Raw genomic sequence first — 25,806 nt, 5'->3', positions numbered from 1 at the left:
AACAAAATAATGATTCCCTGTGAAAGACTTGTTTTAAAATGATTTTTTTAGCATTGAAGATAACCAAGAAAGTTACATACTTCCTGTTAGTGTTATTTCTCTGACCAGTGATTGCTTTGAACCTGATTGATGCTATACAACATCAAGGGGATTATTGTCTCTCACTATGTCTTCATTTACCAGCACTTCCATACTGACTTAAATTGTGCCTGTATGCTATTTGTCTGTTTCTGGTTTTGTTCTGCAGGAATCCAGTTTCTTGATCTTAACATTTTAATGAGCTCTTCTTATCTATAAATGGGTCGGTTGTCCTGACAATTAAATTGGCCGCAGAGATCCTCAGTGGAAGTCGCCTGCAGTAATCCCAGCTGTCATTTAAACATAACAGAGTGGATGCTTAAGGAATGTCCGCATTAATTTCTACTGTCTCAACTTGAAGTGCTCTTTGGGAGGCAGTGTTTGAATAACTCATTAATCAAGATCTAATTCAAATCTTGCACATTGCTGCTTTATGAGGCTAATCCTTTGAGATTTAAATATAATTTAAGAATATAAATAAACAAATTTTCACTTGTAAAATGCATTTCACACCCTTAGATGGCACTAGCTGCCTCATAGTCATTTATGTATTTTCAACATACAATCACTTTTATAATGTTTGTAGATCTGATAAATAATTTATACACAGCAAGACCGCACATATAATAAGATGGGGAGTAACCAGTTAACCTTATTAGGTGGTGGATAAATACTGATCAAGACTTTTTTTATTTTCATAATGTAGAAAAATCATTACAATAATGGTTTTTGTATTTAAGGAGGAGATATCTGTCATGGTAGGCTCTTCCAGAAGATTAAGATGTATGGGATTGACAGTGACTTGGCTACAAGGATGCAGAACTGGCTTGCCCATGGAAGACAGAGGGTAAAAGTGGAAGGATGTTTTTCTGGCTGAAGTTCCATTACTAGAAGTATTGCTCTGGGATCTGTACTGGGACCTCTGCTGTTTGTGATATGTATAAATGACTCGGATGAAAATGTAGATGGATGGGTTAGTAAGTTTGCAGATGATACAAAATTGGGGGAGCTATGGATAGTGCAGAAGATTGTCAAAGAATACAATGGGATCAGTTCCAGATATGGGCAGAAAAATAGCAGGTGGAGTTTAATTTGGATAAGTGTGAGGTATTGCACTTTGGGAGATCAAATGTTAAGGAAAAGTATACAGTTAATAGCAGGACCCTGAACAGTATTGATGTACAGAGGGATCTTGGGATTCAAGTCCATGGCTGTCTACAAATAGCCATGCAAGTAGATATGGTGGTAAAGAAGGCATATGGAATGCTGGCCTTTATTGGTCAGGGAACTGAGTACAAGAGTCAGCATGTCATATTGCAGCTTTATACAACTTTGGTTGGGCCACATTTAGAGTATTACATTCAATTCTGGTCACTACATTACAAGCAGGATGTGGAGGCTCTGAAGACAGTGCAGAAGTTTTACCAGGATGCTGCCTTGATCAGAGGGTATGAGCCATGGGGAGAGGCTAGAAAAGCTTGGGTTGTTTTCTCAGAAGCAGTGGAGGCTAATAGACGTCTACAAAATTATGTGATATGTAGATAGGGTTGACGGTCAGATTCTTCTACCCAGCGTTGAAATGTCTAATACAAGGGGAAATGCATTTAAGATGAGAGGGGCAAAGTTCAAAGGAGATGTGAGAGGCAAGTTTTTTACACAGAGAGTGATACGAGCTGGGAATGCACTGCCAGGGGTGGTGGAGGAAAATACATTTGGGGCTGTTAAGGGACTTCTAGATAAACGCCTGATTATACAAGGAATCAAGGGACATTGACCAAGGGCAGGCAGAAGGGATTAGTTTAATTTGGCATCATGTTCTACACAACATTGTGGGCTGAAGGGCCCATTCTATGCTGTACAGTTCTATGTTATGAATACTAAACTTTATATGATGGTTATGTTTTCAAATGTCTCCTTTAATTCAAATTAAATGAACTGGTTTGGAAAGGGGGTAGAACCTTCTCCTAAATCTGCCTGCAGACAAACCTATATGACCTGCTTGTTATAGAGACAACAACATAAATTGGAACATACTCAAACTCACATCAAAATGTGAAATCTTGACACAAAGAAGAAACTGTTATGACTCATAGACCCATAGAGTGTCAGGTATAGTCATATGAGAAATTGAATGAGAAATGAAAAGTAAGTGCAGCCACATCAGGCACAAGAAAAAGGACTGCTTTTTGGTTAGTCACTAAGTGGAGTGCTGGTGAGAATAAGACCACTTTTGAAGAAAGGATTTTGGAGAGTAGAAACTATACAAATTCCAGAGGATACTTTGCTATTGGAAATCCATTACATTATGCTTAGAGGATTGAAGAGGATTTAATCTATGAGCATATGAATTAGGAGCTAGAGTAACACACTCATTCCTGATGAAGGGCTTTTGCCCGAAACGTCGATTTTTCCTGCTCCTCGGATGCTGCATGACCTGCTGTGCTTTTCCAGCACCACTCTGATCTAAACTCATTTCTTCAAGCCTGCTCTGTGACTCAGTAAGATCAAGGCTGGTCTGATTGCTCCTCATTCTCACTTATCCCCAATAACCTTTCACTCCCATACTTATCAAGAATCTTTCTAACTCTGGTTTAAACAAAATTCAAGGACCCTGCTTCTACCACTTTTTGAACAAAAGAACTCCAATGACTCATGACCTTTTATGAGAATAAAGATTCTTATCTCTATCATATTTGGATGATTAGTCATTTTTAAATGTAACTTTTAGTTCTAGACTCTCCCACAAGCAGAAACACTTTCCACATCCACTCTGTGCAGACCTGTCAGGACTTCATTTGCTCCAATTAAGTCAGCTCTTACTCTTCTAAACTCAATTGAATACAAAGCTAGCTTGTTCAAACTTTCTGCATAAGACCACCTACTGATTCCATGTATTAGTCTAGTAAAATAGTAAAAGGACAATGGAAGTTTCTCTCTAGTAGTGCAGACAGAGAAGAAAATCCTGCTTAAGCCAGAAGAAGCTTAAGTTTTTTTGAGAGTACCAGACATTTGATTGATGTGTTGTGGGGATTTTGGATATGTAAAGGGGGAACATTCAACAGGCCTGGCAAGTTCTGTCTAGAGAAGAACAGAATTAGTATTTTGAGTCCAATATAACTCTTATCTGAAGAGTCATATTGGACTCAAAACTTTAACTTTGTTTTTCTCTCCACAGTCGCTCTTCAGTTTCTCAATCACCTTCTGTTTGTATTTCAGATTACCAGTATCTGAAATACTTTGTATTTATGTCTTTCTTGTAGTTTTCTGTATTGGTTGCCTGTTAAATAATGTTTAGTTTTTAAAAGCAAAGTTCTACAATTGAGTTCTGAAGAAGAGTCTTTGGACTCGAAGCATTTACTTAGTTTCTCTCTCCACAGATACTGCCAGGCCAGCTGAATTTCTCCAGCATTTTCTGTTTTCATTTCAATGTTTAGTCTACATTGATTGGTGCACATTTGTTAAAACATAGTATCATCTTATGGGATCTTTTGAGTTGGTAACTGGAAAAATCATATGTTTTAAAAAGGTTATGAGTCTCTACAGGATCATAGCATCATATTTTTGGTCATAGCAGTTCTGTCTATTTTACAAGGAGACAAAACTTTTGTTTTTGGAATTAAAGATGCAACAGATAAATGACATTTTGCTGATCATTGAATGATTTCAGATGATGCATACAGCTAAAATAACACTTCAAATATTTTTGATTTTTTTACCTGATTGAACAAGTAGAACTGAATTCTGTTTTGTTATAAAGCAGCAATTTTATTACTGATGTAAAATCTGCTACCTCATAATTTCATTTGTTTCCATTAGTTAATTCAGCAAATTAAATAACAAAGCTTTTTTCAATGATTGAAGGCTGTTAGCTGTGATTGCAAGAACCTTATTCCATTAGCAGAAAAGTCTAACCCACAATTGGTGAGTGAAGGTAAGCATTATTGAAAGTGGTGCAGTTTGGCAACCATTCTTTAGTTGGTAAGTGCAGAGAGCCAGAAGAACTTTGTATTAATTTCATTGTGATTTAAATCATCATGTAGTTCATTAACTAAAATGTTCTCCACATGCTCTCTTTTTGAAAGTAGTACCACTTATTCCGCAAGGACCATTAGCTTTTTTTTAATTATATAAAAATTAACTATCACACCAGGGGTTTGTCAAAGAGTAAAGTTTTGGTGTGTGAGTGATTACAACACAAACTGATTATTAGTATAACTGCTTTTTGCTTCTTATGCCTGTCAAGGTTGTCATTTTAAAGGGATGAAAAACTTAGACTAAAGTATGAGCTAAGTCAGCCGGCAGCTTTTTTGTTATTGAAGGTTTCCTCCCATGTGAAATTTGTTAGCACAATGTTCTTCCTTTATTTTCATATCCACTACTTAATACTGCAATTAAGGGTTACTTTGAATGCAATAAATTTTCCACCAGTTCTCACTATTCCATAATTTTCCAGTCCTACATTCGTGCCAGCTAGTGCAGATTGAGGGCACCATGCCAACTGACAGGCTGCTGCACTGATATACTAGTCTGGTGGACCAACTCTTTATCATCGCACTTGGAGCTGCAATAATTGCAGCCAAGACAGAAATAGACCTTTTACTCCTCAGAGGACTTGTAGCTAGTTTAATGGCTTTTGGTGGAATTCTTTCTGTCCACAAGCAGGTTATTGCTGATTTTAGGAGAAGACAGGGAAAATAGTTCCATCATCACTTCTTTCCCAGACAAAGGGTGATATGCCTATTGATTCCAATCAGCCTTTGTTGACATTTGCAATTTACCCAGTCTAGTTCTGATGTACAAGCCTTCATAATATATTGAAGGATAATAGGATGGATTCCAATTTGTCTTATGCACATTAAGATTCAGTGTCCCCCGTCATCCAAGGTGAAACAGAGGGAAACGTAAAGCTCATTTGTTGCTCATGCATCCTTAAACCAATGGGTGTGAATTCACCAGAAAGCAGTGAATATCCATATTTAATGGGGTATTTACTTAGATTCAAGGTTGTCAAAATCTTAATAGTCACATGAGTTACCTTCAGCATTTTAATAGTCTTTTGTCAGATTTTCAAAGGTAATGACTTAAAGTTCATAGCAAACTGAAATATGACACATGGAAAAATGTTTATATTATTAATAAACTCCAAAATAAATATTGACATTCTTGGCACCAAAATTTAAAATATGGCCAAAAGCAACATGGATTACAACTTGCAATCATTTCAGTATTTGCAATCATCTCAAAACATCTTACTTTCAAAAAGTTGTATCTGTAGTATATCCTATCATGTCATGTACCACAGTTCATTCTACTGTCATTCTCATCACTTTTTCTCCACTGGTCAACTATATAAATCTCCACTTGTGGTGCGACCATACCTACTTATCCAGAAACAGAAATTTATATCCAAAGGAAGATAGACCTGCAAACCTAACCGTATTGGTTCCCTCGTTTCTCTTACTGTTATATTTCTGTATGTAATTTCCAGATGTCATGTAAACTTACATATATTTTGAATGTACTAATTAACTTCCTCAGCTTCCCTTCAAATGAATCATGACTTCCTTTAGCTAAACATAAACAGTTTAGCTACATGTTTACGGCCAAAACACCACTTCTGCACATAATATTGTGTGTACAGTTCATTGCCCTACAATTCATCGTGGTTCGCATGTCTTAGATTAACCTACCTTTTGTCTCTTTCCGCTCCCAAATCAATGCCTGAATGGGTTTGGTATAAACCAAAGTTACATCATGGCTCTGATGAATGTGGAAACTAGGGTACTTGTGGAAATAAATAGTGATGTTTTGAAAAGAGTTTATATTACAGAAGAGGAGGTGCTGGATGTTTTAAAACATATAAAGATAGATAAATCCCTGGGACCTGATCAGATGTTTCTCAAAACTTGTGGGAAGCTAGGGAAAGATTGATGGGTCCCTTGCTCAGATATTTGTATCATTGACAGCCACAGGGGAGGTACTGGAAGATTGGTGATTGGCTAATGTGGTGCCATGGTTTAAGAAAGGCTGTAAGGAAAAGCCAGGGAACTATAGAGCGGTGAGCCTTATGTCAGCAGTGGGTAAGCTGTTGGGAGAGAATTCTGAAGGACAGGTTTTACAAGTGTTTGGAAAGGCAAGGACTAATTGGGGATAGTCATCATGGCTTTGTGTGTGAGAAATCATGTGTCACTAATTTAATTGAGTTGTTTTGAAGAGGTGACAAAGAATGATGAAGGCAGAGCAGTAAACTTTGTCGACATGGACTTCAGCAAAGCGTTTGACAAGGTTCCGCTCAGTAGAATGATTAGTAAGGTTAGATTACATGGGATCTGGGGGTGCTAGCCAATTGGATACAAAATTGGCTTGAAGGTAGGAGACAGAGGGTTGCTTTTCAGACTGGAGGCCTATGACAAGTGGTGTGCCATAAGAATCAGTTCTGGATCCACTGCTTTTTGTCATACATATATGATTTGGATGGGAATATAAGAGGTATGGTTAGAAAGTTTGCAGCTAACAGCAAAATATGGACAGTGAAGAAGATTAACCAAGAGTACAACAGAACCTTAATCAGATGGGCCAATGGGCTGAGGAGAGGCAGATGGAATTTAATTTAGATAAATGTGAGGTATTGAATTTTGATAAGGCAAACCAGGGCAGGACTTATACACGTAATGGTGGGGCCCTGGGTAGTGTTGCTGAACAAAGAGACCTAGGTGCAGGTGCATAATTCCTTGAAAGTGGAGTCGTAGATAGACAGAGTGGTGAAGAAGGCTTGCCTTCATTGATCAGAACATTGCTGTCATGTTGTGGCTGTGCAGGTAACATTGGTGAGGCCACTTTTAGAATACTCCATATAATTCTGGTCACCCTTCTATAAGAAAGATGTTGTTCAACTTGAGAACAAAGATGTATGGAGTCATAGAGTCATGCAGTGTGGAAACAGAACCTTCAGTCTAACCAGTCTATGCCGAGCATAATCCCAGCTGAGCTGATCCCACTTTCCTGCGCTTGGCCCATGTCCCTCAGAACATTTCTTGTTCATGTACTTATCCAGGTGTCTTTTGGATGTTGTAGCTATGCACAAAACACTCTGTGTCAGGAATGGAGAGTTTGGGCTAAAGGGAGAAGCTGAATAGGCTAGGGCTATTTTACCTGGAATGTCAGAGGCTGAGGGGTGACCTTATAGAGGTTTGAAAATCATGAGGGGCATGGACAGGGTAAATAGCCAACGTCATTTTCCTCGGGGGGAGATTCCAAAACTAGAGGGGAAAGATTTAAAAAGGACCTGAGGGATAACTTTTTCACACAGAGGGTGGGGCATGTATGGAACAGGCTGCCGAGAGAAGTTATGGAGGCAGGTTCAATTGTGGCACTTGAAGGGCATCTGGGTGGGTGTATGAGTGGGAGAGGTTTGGAGGGATGCGGGTCAGGTGCTGGCAATGGGAGTAGCTCGGAGTGGGATGTCTAGTCAGAGTGGATGAGTTGGACTGAATGGTCTGTTTTAGTGCTGCATATCTCTATGTCTCTATAAATGCATGTGGATTACCACTCCCCCTTCATTCCAAGCAGCTTGTCCAGCATTTAATCTTGGATAATCTAAACTTTTCTCATGCTAACATTGGAAAAGCAGAAACTATCATTTTCAGCTCCTACTGTTCATTCTCTACCCTTGCTTTCAGTTACAGCTTTCAACTTGGCGAACCAGACTCTGCCTTGATGTTCTGTTTGACTTCAAGTTAAGATTTTGACTCATATCTAATATTTCTACTTTTTTTTCATTCACTTGTGGGCATTGCTGGTTGGCCAGCATTTATTGCCTGTCCCTAGTGCCCTTGAATTGAATGGCTAGTGAGGGCATTTCATAGTTGAAAGTTATCCCATTGCTGTGGGTCTGGAGTCACATGTAGGCCAGACAGGTTTGGATGGTAGATTTCCATCTTTAGTGAGCCAGATGGGTTTTCCTGACAATCAGCAATAGTTTTGTGGTCATTCGTAGATTCTTAATTCCAGACATTTTTTTACTGAATTCAATAATGGGCGGCATGGTGGCACAGTGGTTAGCACTGCTGCCTCACAGCACTAGAGACCCGGATTCAATTCCCGCCTCAGGCGACTGACTGTGTGGAGTTTGCATGTTCTCCCCGTGTCTGCGGGGGTTTCCTCTGGGTGCTCCGCTTTCCTCCCACAGTCCAAAGATGTGCAGGTCAGGTGAATTGGTCATGCTAAATTGTCCGTAGTGATAGGTAAGGGGTAAATGTAGGGGTATGGGTGGGTTATGCTTCGGCGGGTCGGTGTGGACTTGTTGGACCGAAAGCCTGTTTCCACACTGTAATGTAATCTAATGTAATCTAATCTAAATTCTACCATCTACCATGGTGGGATTTGAACCCAGGTCATCAGAACATTAGCTATGTTTCTGGAATAATAATCTAGCAATAATACCACCAACCCATTGCCTTAGCTGCCCCTGCTCCCTGTAACTGAAGTGCTTACCCATGTTCCTTGTTTCCAGATTTAGCTATTCCAATTCATTTCTGGTCATCTCATATATTTCAGCTCTTCCAAAACTCTGCCTATATTCTGTCACACTTGCCCCAGTGCCTTAATATTTCTGAAGAATTAAACATTTGTATTTGTGCTCTTAAATTACTTTTAAGGCCTGGCATTTTTCTATTTCTAATCACCTCTGGCTCTCTAAAACCCCAGCGCATACTTCCTCCAACTCTGGCAGGTGAAGTTTAATTTAGATAAATGCAAGGTATTGCATTTTGGTGGGTCAAATCAGGGCAGGACTTACACAGTCAATGGTAGGGCCATCATTAGACAACAAAGAGATCTAGGGGTACAGATTTATAGATCATAGGGTGGGGAAGAAGGCTTTTGGCATGCTTTCATCTGTCACACCTTTGAATGTAGAAGGTGGTATGTCTTGTTGCAACTATACAAGTTGTTGATGAGGTCACATTTGGAGTACTGCATGCAGTTCTGGATGCTCTACTGTAAAAAAGGACATTATTAAACTAGAAAGCGCACAGAAAAGGTTTACCAGGATGCTACCTGGACAGAAAGATTTGAATTATAAAGAGAGATTGGACAGGCTGGGACATTTTTTCCCTGGAGTATAGGAGATTGAGGGTTAAACTTGTAGAAGTTTATAAAATCATGTCTAAAACTAGAGGGCATAGGTTTAAGATAAGAGGGGAGAGATCAAAAGTGTCCAGAGGGGCAATTTTTTCATACAGTAGAATGTCTGGAACAGGCTGCCAGAGGTAGTGGTGGAAGTGAGTACTATTTTGTAATTTAAGAAACATTTAGACAGGTACATGGATGGGATAGGTAGGGAGGGATATGGAGCAAACACAGGCAAATGGGACTAGTTTAATTGTGAAAACTGGGCAGCATGGGCAGGTTGGATGAAAGAGCTTGTTTCCAAGCCTCAGACCTCTATGATTCTATTAGGTACATACAGCCAGACAGATACACAAATCAGACAGTGTTTACTGCTGCTCATACTCCAATAAGTCCCAATGAAGATATCATCTCCCAGATTTCTGCTGGGGATTCCTGGGGATTTTGGGCAAGGCTGGAAGAATCATAGTGAGAGCAGTGGGCATTGGGGTTATGAAGGAGGGATAAGGTGGGTTGCTGTAGGGAGTTCCACCTCAAAACTGCTGGATTGCTTGTCTGCCTCCACAGACTGTAAAATCACTGCAGGGGTAACATAAATTCTTAAGTGTGCAAGAGCTTGATGTCTTACTCTCATACCTGTAATATGGTGGACAGGTCGAGGTGGAGGGGACACTGGGTGGTAAAGCAGAGACTGGACACTTGGCTCCTTTTAATATATAAACAGCAGCCAGTAAATTCACCCAGGTTTTTATTGAACCACCATCCTTTCAATTCCACGGCTTGGTGAAAATTTCACCAGACTAGTAATCTTGAACCCCAAACTCACATTCTGGGAACATTGGTTCGAAAAAATCATGCCAGATGATGAAATCTGTGTTTGAAGTTTTTTAAAAATTCTAGAATTAAAAGGAAGGTTAATGGTAGCCATATCAATTGTTATAAAAATATCTCTGGTTCACTCGCCATTTAGGAAGAAAATCTGGTTTCTTATCTGCTCTTACCTAGGTGTGATTCCATTTCAGCAGGGCTGGAATACAAGAGCAAAGATGTACTGCAGAGGTTGTATATGGCTCTGGTCAGACTGCATTTGGAATATTGTGAGCAGTTTTGGGCTCCCTACCTAAGAAATGATGTGCTGGCATTGGAAGGAGTCCAAGGAGGTTTACAGGAATGAAGGGCTTGTCACATGAGGGGTGATTGAGGACTCTGGGTCCATACTCAATGGAGTTTAGAAGGATGAAGAGGGTAACTAATTGAAACTTAGAAACACTGAGAGGTCTGGATAGAATGAATGTGGAGAAGAAGTTTCCTCTAGAAGGAGAGACAAGTCATGAAGATACAGCCTCAGAGTGAAAGGACAGCCCTTTAGAAATGAGTTGAGAAGGAATTTCTTCAGCCAGAGGGTGGATAATCTGTGGAATTGATTGTTACAGAAGGCTGTGAAGGCCAAGTCATTGAGTGTGTTTAAGACTGAGGTAGATAGGTTCTTGATTGGTTAGGGGATCAAAGGTAATGGGGAGAAGGCAGGGGAATGGGGTTGAAAAACAAATCATCCAGGTTTGAATGGTAGAGCAGATTTAATGGGCCATTAGCCTAATTCTGGTCCTGTACCTTATGGTCTAAAGGTGGACAATTAAACAACTAACACAGGACTTTGAGGTTCCAGAACTGATGTTCTGATGAAGAGTCACTGGACTTGAAACATTAACTCTGTTTCCTTGTCACAGATACTGCCAGACCTGCAGAGTATTTCCACCAACTGTGATTTATGTTTCAGATCTCCAATCTAGGAATGTGTTGCTGGAAAAGCGCAGCAGGTCAGGCAGCATCCAGGGAACAGGAGAATCGACGTTTCGGGCATAAGCCCTTCTTCAGGAAGGGCTTATACCCGAAACGTCGATTCTCCTGTTCCCTGGATGCTGCCTGACCTGCTGCGCTTTTCCAGCAACACATTTCCAGCTCTGATCTCCAGCATCTGCAGACCTCACTTTCTCCTCAAAGATCTCCAGTCTACACAGTTTTGTTTTACTATTTTGACCTACTATTTTAATAACATTCTCCAAATGTGCTTTTCATCCAAGTCCTCTACCTTTCTTCCTAATGTTCCTCTCCTGATTCAACATTCCATTCCTCCTGTTAGTGGCCTGCACAGTGCTTTCTGTAACTTAGAAGCATCATAAAAATGTAAGATGTTGTTGCATGAGTTTCTGAAAATCTTTGTCACGTTATCATAAGAGCAAATACATAGTTAACCTACACAGTTAACTGTCAGAGATGTCAGAAATTATCAGAGCTATTATTATCATTATCCAGGCTGCCAGAAATCAGATAAATTGAAACAAAGCAGGCAACATGTCTTTCCTTTTGTTTTACAGCTCATTCTGGCTTGCGGCTACTTGCCTGCATGGTACCTGAATGGTTATATTGGAAGTAAAGCCAAATAAAAAATACAATAAATTAGAGTGGTTTACTAAAATACCACTGCTTCACTTCTAAGCCCTGGGCAGTAAAAAATAATTTAAAATAGATGGGCAAGAAAACATTGTTTACAATGTTACTCATTGGCTGAGCAAAATTGGGGAAGCAAAACCTTCAGAGGAGGCCTAATTTAAACTATGCAAAGATGACTAAGAATTTAAAATATTATATGTCAGCTGTTCGATTGAGTGGGAGGACAGAGAATGTCACTCTTTTCAGATCTAAAAGCTTTGCAATTAGAAATGGCTCAGCAGTCTTTTCAATCTTTACATTTTCTGAACAGCGTTAATTATACAAAGCTGTTAGTCGTGAGTTTTGACATTTATACATTCAATTTTGTTTTCTGTGGTTTTGCTTGATGACATCAGCTTAACTAACTGGTGGGTAGATGCTGGCCAACATAGATAGTCTTTGATTTCTTTGAAAATTGTAAGTCATTTTGGAAAAATAAAACCTTAACAGAAATTTTAGCTAATGTGGTGTGCGAGAAATAGTAACAACACATGCAAGAAGTTTTAAAGTATATTTTTATTCTTTTATTTTAAGGGTAATATGACAAATAAATCATTTTTGCTGCTTGACACACACTGCAGTACTTCCCTGTTTAAGTCTCTGGAATTAATATGTGGGAAATAGAGTTGCATCATCTTGTAACTATGGTAACTGTGTCTAGCCAACAATTTTGTGTAATGTAGAATTTTAGTTTGAAGGTTTGTTGTAGGCAACATTTCTTCATAGTCCAGTTTTGAAGATGAGGTTAACATTTTGCCAGATCAGTAGTACAGCCAAGTTTATCCAGAAATCTTGTTTTGAAGATAAAATGGAAGTCCAGAGTTTAATGTTCGAATCTTGCCAGATTAGGGAAAACAGCTGAGTATATCTGGAAGAATTATTGTAAATATGTAATATGTTTGCCTTTTTGCTTCGTAATAATGTGCTTATTATGGCATACTGGTTAGTCTAGCTTCATAGAGATTTATCAGTTATTCGTACAATTGGTTTAGTGTACATTAAGGAATTATACAGATCTCTACATAGCCATGTCTTACTCTATAGAAGTGATAATCATTCTCCACTTGCACTCCCTATCCCCAAGTATCTGAGTCATCTCACTTATACTTTTTATGATTTGGATTATCACTTTGGATTATTTACTTTCATCTCTAATCTTGTCTTGGAGGCGAACTAGCAGGTGGTAGGGATTCCATGTATCTGCTGCCCCTACACTTCTCAATGGAAATGGTTGTGGGTTAGGAAGGTGATGTCTAAGGAGCGTTGGTAAATTTCTGTGGTGTGTCTTGTAAATGGTACATAATGCTGTGATTGAACAGCGATGGTGGATATAATTAATGTTTGTGGATGTGGTGCAGTCAAGAAGCCTTCAGGTTTCTGACTGTTTTTTTCTGGAACTGCACTGTCCAGTCAAGTCACACTCTTAACTTGTGCCTTATAAATGGTGGACAGGATTCCTGGAGTCAGAAGGTGAATTGCTCAATGTCCGGTTCATAGCCTCAGGCCTGCTCTTGTAGCCAGACTAGTTATATGGCTACTGAAAACAAAAATTGCTAGAAATCACAGCAGGTGAGGTATCATCCATGGAGAGAGAGCAAGCTAACATTTTGAATCCCGATGACTCTTCATCAGGGCCGATGTGAAGTATGCAAGGGGCAGCATTTATACAGTAGTGGGGAGGGAGGCGTTTGTGGAGTGGTGGGGGAGAAAAGATGCCGGTGGTGCGAATTAGCAGGTTAAGTGATTGGAATGTGAGAATGGCAGAACAACAATGTGTCTAACTGCTAGATTGGAAAGAATAGATAGTTCCACTGGAGTAGGGAGAAGGGGAGTGGGGACATGGTGACAGAGAATACAACAAGTAAAGCTAAAAGAAAGGGAAGAAATGGGTTCACAATCTGAAATTGAACTCAATATTAAATCCAGAAGGTTGTAAAATGCCTAGTCTGAAGATGAGATGTTGTTCCTCCAATTTGCACCGTGATTTGCTGGAGCACTGTAGCATGCTGAGGACAGACAAGTGGGCGTGTGAGTAGGATGCTGTGTTAAAATAACCGGCTACGGGAAATTCAGGGTCATGCTTGCGCACGAACCAAATGTGTTCTGTAAAGCAGTCACCCCCCTGCCCTCAGCACTTGCTCCCTCACTATTGCATAAGTGCTGCCCCCTCACACTTCAGATCAGCTCTGATGAAGCATCATCCAAACTCTCCATGGATGCTACCTGACCTGCTTGTGATTTCCAGCATTCTTGTATTCAGTACAGATTCCAGCATCTGCAGTAATTCGCTCCTGTTTATGTGGTTAGTCCAGCTCAGTTTCTGGTTAGTGGTAACCCCCAGGTTATTAATGGAGGGGAGTAATACCAGCAGTGGTAATACCATGGAGCGTCAATGGTTGATGGCTAGATTCTCTCTTGCTCAAACAAAACCCATAAAAATGTTTCGCAACATCGCCACCAAGAAAAATTCAGAAAGTGACACAGAGCATTTTAGACCTGACCAAAGGTGCTTAGAAACATAAAAAGTTGAAGCTCTCAGGCAGAGGTACAAACTATATTGTGAGGCAGTGTTCGATAGAAGCTGTCCCAAGTTCGTGTTGAGTACTGAGTACACCAGACATTGAGGATTTTTCTGATAAATACTTGTTCATGGGGCATGTAGCTATTGTTGGATAGGATAACATTTATTGCCCATCCTTGATCACTCTGGAGAAAGTGGACCTCAACTCTTTTATCCATGGTAGGATCAAGACTGGAATGAGGTCAGGAGCTGGTTGCTCTTGCAGACTCCAACCTAAATGTCAGTGTGCATATGTCACTTAATAGTACTGCTGATGACCCCTTCCACCTCTTTGCTGAGGATTAGAATCAAACTGACAAAGCTGCAATTGGCTAGGTTGGATTTACCCAACATTTTGTCAACAAGATATATCTGGTAATTTTCCACAGTGTCAGATAAATGCTCATGTTGTAACTCTTCAGGAACTATTTAGCTCTTTGTCTAGAGCAAATTCTTCCAGGGATGCAGAAATCACAAAGTAAACCAATAAAGCAAATAAGCATTGAAGTATTTAAAGAAGTACATGATCCTTTTCTAATACAGGAATTCACTTGGGAGATAAGTCAAATGCAGTGAAAGTCATGGTGAGATTTTGAAGCATACAAAAACCTATTTTACTACAGTGATGTGCAGGAAAAATATCTGTAACAGCAATGAAGGAAGGAAAACAACAGTTACAGCCACAAAGCACATGCAATGGCAAAGTGCAGAAGAATATCCATTGCTGCAGAGTAATTATCATGGAATCTCTCCAGTATGGAAGCAGGCTCTCCAGCCCATCAAGTCCTCACCAACACTCTGAACAGCATCCGTCCCAGACTCACCCCAGCCTCATAACCCTCCCATGACAGATCCACCTAGCCTGGACATCCCTAGACACTATGGACAATTTAGCCTGGCTAATCCACCTAACCTGCACATCTTTGAACTGCGGGAGGAAACCGGAGCACCCAAAGGAAACCGATGGAAACAAGGGGAGAATGTGCATGTTACACACAAACAGTCACCTGGGGCCAGAATCGAAAGTGGGTCCCTTGTGTTGTTAGGCAACAGTGCTAACCCCTGAGCCACCGTACTGCCAATTTATCTTTTAAAAAAGATACATGTTCAAGTTAGTAAGTTATAGCATGAGATATAGTATTGTCAGGAAGATTTAGTTTCTGAAATGAGTTAAGTAAAACAACATTGGACATTCTGAAAAGGACAATTCTTCATACATAATTTAACTTCTCAACTGGAAAGTTTGAACAGAGGCTGAACTAAGAAATACTGGGCACAAGGGAGGATAGCAGATGATGCTCTTGCTCGCCAAGGGAGAAGTGAAAAATTCCACAGATTTGCAGAGAAATTAAACATTTTTAACAATTATTTAAATCAGGTTAAAAAAAATTCTGTCAAAGGTAAGGTTTAATTAAGAACTGCAGCATCCACCTGTATCCATTGAGGATTTCATTAATGATCTCTACCAGATAGTGGGAAAATGAGATTATACTGACTTAAAATCAGAATTCATAAGAGACTATGTCACAAGCATTGCGAATGTATTATAGTCAAAAGAAAACTGAAGTGTAGAGAATACCAGCCATATGGGAGAGTGAAACAGAGATCTCAAGGCAAAGCAGGTCACTACTAAAAGGATGAAATAAACCTTAACTTAGGAGATACAGGGAGTGTACAGAGCGGGTGATTTGACTGTCTTGTTAATAATCATAAATCAGATTGGCCAGCAACTCTATCGTGACATCAGCATTCTCTTGGAGTGGTGGCTACTCCAGGAGTACAGATAGTCCTACTATGCCTAGGAGCACAGGGAAGTCTGGTGTTGAAGATCTTGGTGAGGAGATTTAAGTGGAGAGGGGAAATAGGTTCAGAAGGCCAGGCACCCGCAACATTTGCTTCTCCACGTTTTTGTCCAATACCATCCCATCTTTCTAAAAATGTCAAGCTATGGGCCTCCACCTAATACAGATAAGCTTCTAATAACAGTGAGATGTTGGCATTAAATGGTGTTTAATTGATCACTTAAAGACCTCAGTAGTTTCAATGGCAGGTGAATCATTCAGTGATTTCCCTACCACTTCCATTGCATCCCCAGGACGCAAACTCTTCAGGATGAATCGGTGAGTTAGGAGAGTGTGATAAAGCCACCCATTGAATTTTGTCTGCCCCTGCTTTCAAACCCACTGAAGGAAACATAATTTCCATTATTATTTGTTTAGTAATTGCAAGTAAAATGGACTGTTCATATCATACAAAATACTAACATTTACTTCAACAAGCTGGGATTTACAATTTTTCAAATAATTTCCTTTAGAATTCATAAATAGTTCTAAACAGAAATATTGAATAAGTTCTGTTCTTATCATAGTCCTATCAGAGGATTACAGAATTAGGTTTTACACAAGTTGGCAGTTTTCACCAATGTTGATGGTATACACATTTTGCAATACCACTGGTTAAAAATCTGCTTATCATTACAAAGTATGGTTCACAGAAACAAGAAGTTGAAGCTTTTCATCTTGCGCTCATCAGAACTAGGATGCAAGAAAAGTTGTGCTTCTTTGCTTCATTTTAGCAACATTCAAGTGATATGCTATCAAGCAATTATTTAAATTTATTTATAAATATTGAATTATTTAAATTATTTATTAGCACTACCAAATGAATACTGATTTTGTTAATTGTTACATTGGTGAAGATTTGCCTAGAATCATGTGTGTTGCTAAAGTAGCAATACACTATATAAGCAGTCCTAAATTATGTCACCTGCTTCCATGGATAATCTCCCATTAAGAGGTTATATTACTTAAGACACTGATCTAATGCTTCATCATTTGCAAAGTTCTAAAATCATATTGTCAATACAATAAAGAAAATTTGAATTTCAGTGCACTCAATTTTCATCATAGTTGAAATCCTATATTGTCCACCACTACAGTAACAGTTGCATTTAGTTTGCAATTAATTTTGATAACTGCAGCATGCCAATAAGTATCCGATTCCACCTGTGAGTAGCTGCAATGCAGCCTGTCATAAAAAAAACATTTTGCCTGATCATGTTTGGGTGGAGCCACATAATACCCACCCCTGCCAAAGGGCTTTCATTATAAGATCAGGTGTAGAGGCTCAGCTCTTGGTGTGTTGAGTTACATGTCTTGAACCAATTTAGCCAATTTCTGAAGCACATATGAATGTCATTAGATCTTTATTGTAATGTGTTAGAGTTCCTGAATAGGTTGATGATTTAAAATAGAAACACTATCAATGGAAAGAATAAAAGGACAGGATTTCACATTTTAAGGCATTTACTCTAAAATGCAAACTAAAATCAACACAACAAAAAAACACTACATAAAAAGTAACTAAAAACAAGCAAAAGAATAGATAATCACCCATTAACTAACTAAGGCAACCAAAATATTCTTTATGATATGTTTTTACTGCACACCAAACTTTCAGCAGACATTAATGCTGAGATGACGATCCAAGCCCTTTCTTTCTCTCACCAGGACCTGTGCTAAGTTAAGGTCTCCAGTGGTCTTCAGAAATCATTCCATTGATCCTTCTGAGTATTCCCAAATCGACTTCCACCAACAAGGCCACTTTGGTGACTCCCTGTTCCTTAAATTCCTTGAACATTTCTTTGGAACCCTTCTTTGAAAAAAGAATCAGACTTCCCACTATCCTGCTACACAGAAATAATTGTTACCTCTGCTCTTCACAGCAGCAGCTATTTCTGTCTCCCGCTCTGTGGCTGGAATTGACAATGTGGGTCTTGCCTGTTGACTGGAGAGCCAGTGAGAGACCTACAGTCATCTTCTAAGGAAGGACTACATGATCCTCTGGCAATCAGGCAGTTCTGTAGACACTGACATGCCATCTTTGGGAATTAGATACCCAAGTGTAGAGGTATTGCTCACTCGGAGATGCAGGTAATCAGAAAACTGCAGCTCCTAAGCTCAGCTCCTGAACTCCGCAGGAGGACCTGGTTGGCTGAAGAGCAGCTCTGAGGTTCAAGGATCCAGCAACAATATATGTGATTTGTGAGGGGTGGGTGGTACAGGGGTCATGCTTTCCAGGCACTGGGTTCATTGGAGAACGGGGGCAAGGTTGTGACTCTCAGGAACCACTGACTGATGTTCAGTCTCTCAATCACTTCCTGCCTCTGGTTAAGTGTTCCCACAAAACAGTCCCAACTTCTCCAATGTATTTTCATAAGAGAAGACCCCCATATCTGGAACTAGGTGTCGTTTTTGTTGTATTGAGTATTAGGTTCTGCAAGGGGTGATGCTGAGAACTGCACTAAAAATTGTCCTGTATGATGATGTCATATTGTTACGATCTCAGCTGATGGATACTGGGCAAGTTAGATTCCAGAGTGACTCGACAGACCATAACTTTCATTTTTAGAGTTTGATTCCTGTCATGATTAGCCAATGAACATGTTCACATAAAACTTCCAGTCTTTTTTAATCACACAAAATTAAAAAAAAACCTTAAAGTGATCAGCAAATGAAAGATTCATCTTAGTTCCTGCATCCCAGTGTAGGAACACTCACATCTTAAACTCTTTAATTTATTACTTAATTGATTCTTCACAGTTGTTTTGGCATTTTTGGGTCAGGCATCCTGAAAATTTCTCCATAAATTCCCATGCTTGGATAGCTAAATGCTTTTAAGACTTCACAAACTAATCTTCTGCTGATATTAAACTAATTTTCTAAGGTGCAACATGATTCTGAACTGAACTCATATTATCAGTAAGTATGGGTCTGTCTTCCTGCATGTCAACTCTGTAAAACTTCTTCATTTAAATTTAAAGGTATCCTTCTAGACACTTCATTAAATCCACATGCTTTTATGAAAATGTCTATAGCCCAAATGACTTCCTAACCTTTTTTAAAAAAGTTACTTTTTCAGAGCAGAATCTGCAAATCTACCTCATCTCTACCTTAAAATGGAAATTCTCAAATGAAAATAACTTATTAGAAACATTTATCAAAATATGGACTTTGGATCTCAAAGGAAAGTTTATTTTTATTCTTTCAGGTGATGTGATTGTTGCTGGCTAGGCCAATATATTTAGCCCCTAATTAGTTGCGCTTGAGAAAGTGGAGGTGAATTACCTTCTTCAACTGCTGTAATCCATTCAGTGTAAGTTGAGGGGGAGTGGGGAGTTCCAGGATTTTGACCCAGTGACAGTGAAGGAACAGTGATATGTTTCCAAGAGTGGATGATGAGTAGCTTGGAGAGGAACATGCAAGTGGTTGGGTTTCCATGTATGTGTTGCCTTTATCCTTATAGATGGCAGTAGTTATAGGTTTAGAAGGTACTGATTAAAGAATTTCGGTGAATTTCTGTAGTGCATCTTGAATATGGCCCACACTGTCCTTGGGATGTGGATGGACTGAATGAAGAGTGGTGCTATTTGAGGGACTGCTTTGTTATGGATGTTCACAAGTTTCTGAAGAGTTGTTGGAGCTGCACCCATCCAGATAAGTGGGGAGTATCCATCACACTCCTGATTTGTGCTTTGTAGTTGCTAGACAAACTTTGAAAACACAGGAAGTGAGTTGCTTACTGCAGGATTTCTAGCCTCTAGCTGGCTCTTGTAGACACCATATTTAGCTGGCTAATCTCATTCAACTTTTGGTGAACCTGGTAATCCCAAGGATATTGACAGGTGGAGTTACAATGCATATAATACCTTTGAACATAGAGAGAGGTGGCTGAATTCTCACCTGTTATAGAGGGTAATACTTCGGCACTTAAGTAGTGCAAATGTTACTAGATCCTCATCAGTTTAAACTTGGAAGTAGTCCAGTTCTTGTTGCCTATATAATTGGACTGCTTCAGTATCTGACAAATTGTAAATGGTCGAACAGTGTGGTGCTGGAAAGGCACAGCTGGTCAGGCAGCATCCGAGGAGCAGGGGAGTTGATGATTCAAGTACAAGCTCTTCATCTAGGGCTTATGCCCGAAACATCGACTCTCTTGCTCCTCGGATGCTCCTTGACTGGCTGTGCTTTTCCAGCACTACACTTTTCAATTCCGATCTTCAGCAGCTGCAGTCCTCATTTTCTCCAATTTGTGAATGGTGCTGAGCATTGTGCAATCATCAGGAAATATCCCCAAATTTGATCCTATAATGGAAGGAGGTCACTGATAAAGCTGCTGAAAAGTTGGGTCTCAGACATTCCATGAAGGATCTTCTGTAATAATATCCTGGGGAAAAAAAATCACACCAATCATTCTTTATGCCAGGTATGACACCAACCATTGGACAATCTTCCTTCTGATTCCTATTGGTTCCAACTTTGCTATGGCTGCTTGATGTCACAATCAGTCAAATATGGCCTCAATGTCAAGGACAATTGCTCTCACTTCCTATCTGAGTTCAACCCTTTTACTCATTTTTTAACAAAGGCGATTAAGGGCTGAGTGACTCTGGCAAAATATAAACTAAGCATCAGAGGGTTGTTATTGCTGAGCAGGTGCCGCTTGATGGCTCTGTTGATGGCATCTTTCGTCGATTTACTGAAGCTCGAGAGTAGACTGATTGGGCAATAATTAGCTGGGTTGAATATGGTCTACCTTTAATATACTTGCTAAACCAACAAAATTTTCCACATTGTCAGGTAGATACCATCATTCACAACTAGATATTGCAGGACTTTAGAGCTTAGGCCTGATTCATTTGTTGTGGAATCACTTAGCCCTGTCTATCACTTGTTGCTTATGCTGCTTGGAATTCAAGTAGTCTTGGGTTGTGGTTTCAGAAAACGTTAGCGCCAGGAGCAGCTAATCTCAGCTCTGAACTACATTAAGCCTTGCTGCCACCTTCCACGGTTGGGTAAATATTTGAAGTAAAAAAAGTTCGCATAAGTATGAGAAAAGAATAGATGAGTGGATGTTTGAAGAAATGGAGAGGTAACAACTGTAAAGTGGTACAGCAGCAGAGGGATTTGGATGTACAGTATATGTGTACAAATCATTATACGTGGCAGGGCCAGTTAATGTGACATTCTGCATCCAGGCTTAATTAATGGAGTATAAGGTACAAGAGCAAAAAAGTTATATTGAAATTAAATAGGACACTGGTTTGAAGTCCATTGAACCATTGTGTCCCGTACTTGGATTTAAGGAAAGGTGTGAAGGCATTTGAGAGAATGCAGAAAAGGTATATGAGAATGGTTCCAGAGATTAAGAATTTGAGTTTTGATGATGATAGATTGGAGAAGGTGAAACTGTCTTCCTTGGAGAAGGGATGTTTTTGATGAGATTCAATGGAAGTACTCGCAATCACAAGAGGTCTGAACAGAGTAAATATGGAGAAAATGTTCCCAATCAAAGAAAGATCAAGAATGAGGAGGCATTGATTCAAAATGATGAGTAAAAAAATCAAAAGTAATATAATGAAAATCTTCATGCAGTGAATAGCTAGAATGGGATGCACTATCTGAGAATGTAGCTTCAATCAAGGCATTCAGAAGGGAATTAGATGGTTATTTGAAAATGAACAATGTTAACAGTTATGGGGAGAAGCAGAAGGGCACTTAGAGAGATGCTCATTTGAGCATTGACACACACATGATGGGTCAAATGGCCTCCTCCTATACTGTAATAATTCTGTGATTCTGTGAATTCTTTCAAAGAGCCAGCACAGGCCCATGAGCTGAATAGTTTCCTTCTGTACAGTGTCATTTCATGCTTTTATGATCCAACAAAGTGCTTGCATGGGGTTTATGTGTTTATGTAGTCCCTTTTAACAGGAAAATATTCCATCCACAGTCTTCCATAGGTAAATGAATCAAACATGTGGCAGGCACTATATTTGGAAGGATCAGCAGCTTCCCTGAAAGGCACTATTTACTGAACAGGACAAAGAATATCTAAAATATTTCCTTCATTCACAATATTAAAAATCAATGCATGCTATTATTAATGTACTCATATTTCACAATACCTATGCTGAATAAATTTCAGGTTTACTAATGAAGCACAGCCTCAAAGTACAGCAAGGGTTTTGTTTCATAGTATTTTTATTCCCAATACAACAGCTTGTCTCTGCATAGTGTTCTATTGCAGAGTCTGCCAGCTTGCAAAAATACCTGCCAAATTGATTTAGAAGCTTGCTTTAGCAATTATTTGGTCTCATTGCTTTATTGCTTTCAGAGGAAATGTTAGCAGTGTTATTCAATAACACAGAATTGCCACTCGTGATTCAGAACCAGTTACTCTGTGTTCCTCCTTTTAAGTCATGATATCCTCATTGGGATTTTGACTAGTGTATCTGAACTGAATGCCACATGTTTTCTGAACATGGAAAAATAGTCTATTATTGCTTTCTGCATATATTGAATTACTGTTTCTGCCAATCTTGATTTTCATTGAAATTACTACAAAAAGAGTACTATGGACCAATTTACCTAATTCTTATTTACCTTCCAGTCCAACCACAGAAAATGCTTGGACATTTGCACAGCCAAATGCAATACAAGCAATAGGAGTTATGGTATTTGGTAAGTCTTAAATATTGATTCTATTATTTAATTATCTTCAATGTAGCTGTCATACTTCAATTCAAACTGTTACTGATTAATGATTAAACAAATAATTGTTAAAAGTATAAACTGCCTTGATTTTCTTTAGTAATACAAACCTGTAGATAATATTAATTATGTGGGATTTGAAGAAATTATTTTATAATGTATCTGTCTTTTTGCAATGTCTATACTTTACCAGCGAAAGTCTTTGTGTCCGAAACACTCCGGATTAGATGTTTCTCGACCTATTAAAAACATGAGGGAATTCAGCATCCCATACATTACTTGTCTAACATAGTAAATAAGTTTCTAACTGGTGCTCCACCACTGAAAGGAAGGTGTTCCATTGTGAAAGAGCTTCTTCATGACTCAGGGAGAGAGGAAGTGAGAAGACAGGAGAAAGGAGCAGCACATAAGCTGTTAACAGTGGCCAAAGCCTCAACATTTAAACACTTTCTATGATGATAATATTCACAGATATATGGACAAGAACAATCCTCCTCTGTACATAAGACAGGAATTCCTCAAAAAGGATGGTTCAGGTGGTTGAAGAGTGTTGTCTCATGCAGTCCATGCTGAATCACCTATACCACAAATAAACACATTTAATTGACACCTCTATTTCAGACAAGTGAAGTGAATACATAATTTCAACGCAGATTCTGAAATCTTGAAGTATGATGCATTGCCAATCAAAACAGATCTGTCACTTAACCTACATCTCAAAGCATCATCAGATTGGAACATGTGGAGATGAAAATAACTTTTGAAATTAATCAATAGTCTGTTAAAATAATTATCTTCTTTCTGTAAGTAAGTTAGCTCGCTGAGCTTGAAGGTTTGTTTTCCGACATTTTGTCACCATGTTTAGGTAACATCATCAGTGAGAGTCCCTGTGAAGTGCTGGTGGTATGTTCTGCCTCTCTATTTATATTTATACTTATATTTATAGGTCTTAGTTTCTTAAGGTGGGTGATGTCATTTCCAGTTATTCTTTTTCAAAGGAAGATAGATAGGGTCTAAATCAAGCTCAGCGAGCTAACTTACATACTTATCATCAACCTGAGCTAAAATCTTCTCAAAAATCACTAATTATCTTATTTAAAATGTTGGAGGATATATTCCACCAGGTTCATAAGTAAGCACTGAAGGAAGCTCTATAGTTCCTTGTTAGACACAGCAAGGAGAATAGAGGTTTTGGTTAGGAATTGTAGCCAACTTGATAGCTGTTGTAACCTTCTCCATCCTACCCTTTCCCATTAGACATTAATAAACTCATTGAACTTTTATGCAATCCAGATGCATTCATAGTTACTTTCTTTGTAAAAACCCTCTATTACCAGGTTTATCACATGCAATGTTCAAAAATTATGATGGTCAGACCGGAACATACAGGACAGAAATTTCTGCTTCATTTAGGATTTAAAGTGCAAGTTATGAATCTTATCGATGAGTGGTGACTACCTTATTTCTGTGCATTTTCATCTCCTTAATAGCTTAATTTATGTCATTTTAATGAAGCTCACAACTATCTTCGCCTTACCTGAGAAACTAGATGGTGCCAATGTCCAACATGAAAGTCCAACTTGGCAGCAGCAGCAGTTCACTGATTGCTTCTCTAGACACTCAAGCAACTCTGTCTTCTCTGCAACGTCCTTCCAAGCTCCATGGACAGCATCTTTATCCAACCTTTATCCATGCAATGGGCATCATTAAACCACCAGCCTCAGCACATCAACATGGATGGTTTCTGACAAATTCACACATCACTTCTGACCTGAGGAACACATGACTTGCATGCTTCAGCAAGATAACTTTGGCTGCAGATTCATCTCATGCATCTACACAGGAAGCATCTTATGGTTCTTAGCTTACTTTCTTAGTGTTTACTCACTCACTTGGATATACTTCCCCTTATTTTCCATGGCCTGACCACATTCCTGTTTTATTTTTATGCCAGAGTAAGATGAATAGCTTTTGAAGTTCATTCATTGCTTATCTACCATCATCTCTTTAAATAATGTTCCTCAATTTACCATAGTTAGCTCGCGCTTTATACCATCAGTATTTCCTTTAGTTAAATTCAGGACTCTAGCCTCAGAAACAACTATGTCACTGTCCACCTTAATGAAGAACTCAATCCAATTATGGTTACTCACTCTTAAGATGCCATAGACAAGTAGATTATTAATTATTCCTTCTTCATTACACAATACTAGTCAAGGATGGATGGCCTTGTTTCTAATTGGTTCCACAATGTATTGATTCCTAAAATGATCCTGTATGCAGTCAAAGAATTCTTCCTCGATGGTTTTGCTACTGATTTGATGTGTCCAATCTATGTGGAAATTGAATTTGCCTGTAATTATAGCTGCACCTTGATTACAGACATTCCTGATTTCTGTTTTAATGCCTGCCACATAGTACTACTGCATTTTGGGGGTTTAGATACAACACCCACTATTATATCCTACCCCTTTGGTTTGCTAAACTCAACCCATACAGATTCCATTTCATCATATCCTTCTTTACAATTGCATTAGTTTCCTTTTTAAACAACAGTGCCACCCATCTCCTTTTCCTTTGCATCTGTCCTTTTTAGAAACAGAAAACCACTGGATATTCAGTTCCCATTCCTGGTCACACTACAACCACATCTATATTTTATCAACTATATCATACCTGTTTAGGTCCATTTGCACAGCTAATTCATCTGCTTTATAGAGAATGCTCAGTGCATTAAGGCACAAGGCCTTAAGGCTTGTCATTTTGGTATTACTTATCACATCTTCTGTGGCCCTGCTTGATTCCAGCAGTTGAATTCATTGCCAGTCACTTTTACACCATATGACCATAAGATGTCAGAGCAGAATTAGGTCATTTGGCCCATTAAGTCTCTTCCATCAATCGATCATGGTTGATATGTTTCTCAAATACATTCTCTTGCCTTTTTCTTCTGTAACCTTTTATCTTCTTACTAATCAAGAACCTATCTATCTTTGT

At 39.0% G+C, this 25,806-nt stretch overlaps 1 protein-coding gene and 1 long non-coding RNA gene across 4 annotated transcripts in view; one reads left to right on the top strand and one right to left on the bottom strand.

Moving 5' to 3' along the window:
- The window catches only part of slc38a11 (solute carrier family 38 member 11), an 85,800-nt gene that overhangs the window by 33,594 nt on the left and 26,400 nt on the right, over positions 1 to 25,806 (top strand). For all 3 annotated transcript variants that reach the window (XM_043694501.2, XM_087989103.1, XM_087989102.1), the window contains exon 8: positions 22,709 to 22,779. In XM_043694501.2, the coding sequence (XP_043550436.2) occupies positions 22,709 to 22,779 (71 nt within the window). The remainder of the gene's footprint in view (positions 1 to 22,708; positions 22,780 to 25,806) is intronic.
- Positions 22,773 to 25,806, bottom strand: part of LOC122551644 (uncharacterized) — a 59,191-nt gene continuing 56,157 nt past the window's right edge. The window contains exons 3-4 of the long non-coding RNA XR_015757698.1: positions 24,347 to 24,580; positions 22,773 to 23,387 (exon numbers count right to left, since the gene is read on the bottom strand). This is a non-coding gene — a long non-coding RNA (uncharacterized LOC122551644). The remainder of the gene's footprint in view (positions 23,388 to 24,346; positions 24,581 to 25,806) is intronic.

Source organism: Chiloscyllium plagiosum, unplaced genomic scaffold (genome assembly GCF_037043375.1).
Source record: "Chiloscyllium plagiosum isolate Xiang-an unplaced genomic scaffold, Cpla_swu_hap1 HiC_scaffold_7, whole genome shotgun sequence".
NCBI lineage: Eukaryota > Metazoa > Chordata > Chondrichthyes > Orectolobiformes > Hemiscylliidae > Chiloscyllium > Chiloscyllium plagiosum.
The sequence above is the reverse complement of the archived record's forward strand: the minus strand, read 5'-3'. Positions and strand labels throughout refer to the sequence as shown.